At 33.1% G+C, this 3,926-nt stretch overlaps 1 protein-coding gene across 3 annotated transcripts in view; it reads right to left on the bottom strand.

The window, feature by feature from the left end:
• Window positions 1-3,926, bottom strand: part of sh3bgr (SH3 domain binding glutamate-rich protein) — a 28,915-nt gene that overhangs the window by 22,699 nt on the left and 2,290 nt on the right. For all 3 annotated transcript variants that reach the window (XM_016247541.1, XM_016247542.1, XM_016247543.1), the window contains exons 2-3: window positions 1,130-1,315; window positions 305-385 (exon numbers count right to left, since the gene is read on the bottom strand). In XM_016247541.1, coding sequence (XP_016103027.1) covers window positions 305-385; window positions 1,130-1,315 — 267 coding nt within the window. The remainder of the gene's footprint in view (window positions 1-304; window positions 386-1,129; window positions 1,316-3,926) is intronic.

Below are 3,926 nucleotides of genomic sequence, written 5' to 3'. Positions count from 1 at the left end.
AGGCCCCCCCCCCCCCTTGTTTTAGAGGATTGCAAGAAGTTTGAGATATTGCATTTACAGTTATTTGATTCGATTTTTCAATGAGAATTTATATGAATTATTCTACATACATTAAAGTGGACAAAGGATTTAAAGAAGAGTTTTGAGAAAAAGAAGAAAAACATCTTTCACTTTTTACCCTACTTCCATTTTCTCTGTTATTTCAACATTTGATAATATCATTCAAACATCTACAGGATAGCTGAGGCCAAATATGTTTTAACGTTCATGTCAAACAAGAAAAGGAAACATGCAGAAATACAACCTTAGATCCTGGTGGAGGTGTCAGACCCAAAAATTCATAAACTGAGTTGTCCTCTTTGGCTTCAAAGAAAGTGTCATAGTCCTGCAATTCAGGAAAATATTATTAGCATTTTATAGCAACACAGCAATGTCATTTCAGTAAACTTCAATAGAAGCTATCAAACAGAATGCCCATGCTGTTTTTTTCTATAAAACATGGATGTAGACTTATTTGCACTATATTTCAAATCTTATGAAGCCATGCAATAACTTACAGTGAAACAGGTCTACTTTTGTATTGCCATTATTCACTAAATTCAATATTCTGTGGTTTCCAGGTATTGCAAACAAATAAGTTCCCTGTGTGTATCCAGAACACACAAAGTTACGTTTTCAGAAGACATGAAATACAGCACACAACTTTTGCTCATTTAAGAAATAAGAAAAAATATACAGGTTTTGAGCAAAATTAAGGGCAAGGGGTGTAAATGATGACAGTATTTTTATTATAGAATGAATCATCCCTTATAGACCTGAATGATGAAGCTAAACAACATTTTAATAACTAGATTACAAATGTTTTAATATAGCTGCTCCATCATGAATTTGTAGGTTAGCTTGGGAGACTAATTTATGTAAACGGTTCTTTTGCTTTGAAAATGACAATTCTCTTCCGAACTACAGCTCTTTTGAATATGTTTGATTGCTATATTTCTGCTCCGTCTTTGATTTTACATCTCTTAACCTGGATAAACAAAAAAACCTTCAGTCTTGACTCACATTGTGATTTTGATTTAGCATTAAGAACAGCAGGTTTACGGTAACCTCGATTCTAGCGGGTTCTTACCCCACAATACATCCCCTCATTGAAAATCTGTGGAGGAAGAGGAATTCCATTGGTGGGCTTCTTTTCTCCAGGGACATTTTCCCTCATCCACATCCGGTTGTCCTCGTTTGAAGCAATGTCAAACTGTGTGTAATCGATTTTAAGGGCCTCAAGAAACCCGACAACATCTTGCTGTTTCTTTTTGATCTGTGGTATTGGTAATAACAGAGTCCTGACATGAATCCCAAGACAAAACAACATTTTCAAAATTTCTCCACATTCTAAATTTCTCCAAATTCAAAACACATTCCAGATAATAAATATATGTGAACTGTAGTAAATATCTTGAATAGGGTTGCAAAGGGGTGGAACATTTCTGGAAACTTTCCAAAAATCCCAGGAATATTCCAAAAAGTTTCCAAAATTTCTGGAATATTTCCAAAATTTACTAGAAATTTCCCACCTTTGAAATAATGATCAGATGCGAATACCACGTTTCTTACATGTCAAATTATCACATAGAAAAATCCTTACCAGACAGGGTTATAACATGGACCCATAATCATTGTACAAAAAGAGATAGTGTACACTGTAAAAAGAAATCTGTGACATTTACAGTAAAATACCGGCAGCTGTGGTTGCCAGAACTTCACCGTAAAAAATATGGTTGCAACATTTTAGGTTTTAAAGATTTAACTTAAATTCACAATAAAATACCGTATTTCATTAACTGATGTAATGTTAATAAACCATCATATTGAAGTGTTAATATCTGTTTTGAACCATTGTAATGCACTGATAACCACCAAAAACAGGTGGTGATGAGGAAGTCACATGATGAACCAAAGCTAATCACAAACAGCTTCTCTACGAGCTGAGGAGGGTATTTCTTATATATAGAAGGTGCACACATTGTCATTCACGCAAACACTAAACACCATCACGGTGACACACATGATACTGAAATAATACAATAAACATGGATTTAACAACATTAGATGTAGGATTAAACCCTAATGTACACAACTGATAAGAAAAAACGAAGAAGAAACATGTTATTTCAACAAAAAAACAAAAAACATCAAATATGAAGTGTCATGCAGGGAATTCTGGGAGCGTCAATTTACGTTTTTTCACTGTAAATTATACAATGAATTTTTCTTTTTCACTTCCAAAAACCGTATTTTACTGTAAAATTACATTAAATGTAATTACATTTATTCACCGTATATAGTATGGAAACTTACTGTTAACCAGTTAACAGGTTTTTACTGTAGCATTTTTACAGTCTTTTACTGTTAAAATCACAATCATTTTTTACATTGTATAGGCTGACATTTTCCACATGTATGACTGACACAAACACACGATTTCAGATCGAATAAATCGTCGCCTTGGAACTATACGTTTCTAGCTTATTTACATTATGTGATGTTTGCATTTTTATTTATTTAATGTTTTATTTGTTAGGGACAGATACAATAAACATAGATGAAAATTAGAAAACAATCATCCCATGCATGTGCTTGTAGCCGAAGCTAATTTGCAACACTTGTCCCTAGGAGGGCTTTTATAAATGACAATTACAATAAACAAGTAGTACACAATTTTATAATATACTGTAAGTACACTAAACATGACTACAGGTTTGTTGGTGTATCAACCAACAGGTTGACACTTTTTAGGTTTTAAGTGTACATTTTGGGACTTTTTATTTAGAAAACAAAAAGTTATCTACAAAGTATAGAATGCAAAAACTTTGAAGCTCAATATTTCAAAACTCATTATGCTTTAACCAATGTAACTCAGTGTTTTGTTGTGTTTGTAGGTTTGCACTATTTACATAAATTTACTTTTTGCACTATTTATTGCTTTGAAATGTACCACTTATCCCTAAACTCTAATGTAAGAAGTGCATTAATTACTGCAAAATAAAAATTTAACGTTTTGACATTTACAATGTTAGTACAGAGATAAAAGACACCTCATGAGAACAAAATGTCATTCTGGTCTATATATGTGCATAAATATCAATATCTGGTCAATATTTGTGCAAAAACTGTTACAATTTGGTCTAATTATTTCAAATAATGACCACAATAAATTGAAAATCCAAAAATTAACCTGATTTGTTACAATTTTGTATTGCCGTCTGTTGTAACACTCACTTGAATGCTAATTTACTTGGTTCAGGGACATTTTTGCACATTTCTAAAGTACTTCAATGTTTAAAACTCCCAGCTTGCTAACTTGTTAAAACATGATTGTATCAAACTAAGTATCTTAGATTTTTGCTGATGATAAAATTACAAGATTAGATCATTAGCAGCACTGTTGATTATACGGTGGCCGAGAAGTGCAAAGCAAATCACAATTCTGAAAACAAAATAACAAATTACAAACGCAAATGCAAGTCTAAAAAACAAAATAACAATTCAGAAAGCACAACAACAATTCAGAAAACATTATAACAAGTCAGAAAACACAATGACAACTCCGGAAAACAAATTAACAAGTCAGAAAACACAACGACAAATCAGACAAACCGGAAGAGGTAGGTATAGTTTGAGACAGCGCCATTGGTTTGGGATTACTCACCGCTGACTGGACGAGACATCTGCCAATCAACGTATACAGAGAAGAACCAGCCGAAGAACAGCAGAGTCGTGGTAGAAAGTTCGGAGATGGTATTAAAGTAGCTCAGTTTAAATGTATTGTATGAATTGCCCTTACTATGTAATAAAAAATATGGGGTGTCTATTTACATTTAGTTAAAAGTGGCTGTAAACCGTCAGCTCCAGTGGCGCAGGTGGATAAG

This window comes from Sinocyclocheilus grahami, unplaced genomic scaffold (assembly GCF_001515645.1).
Source record: "Sinocyclocheilus grahami isolate Dianchi unplaced genomic scaffold, SAMN03320097.WGS_v1.1 scaffold841.1, whole genome shotgun sequence".
NCBI classification, from domain to species: Eukaryota; Metazoa; Chordata; class Actinopteri; order Cypriniformes; family Cyprinidae; genus Sinocyclocheilus; species Sinocyclocheilus grahami.
Note: the sequence above shows the minus strand (reverse complement) of the source record. Positions and strands in the feature narration are given on the sequence as shown.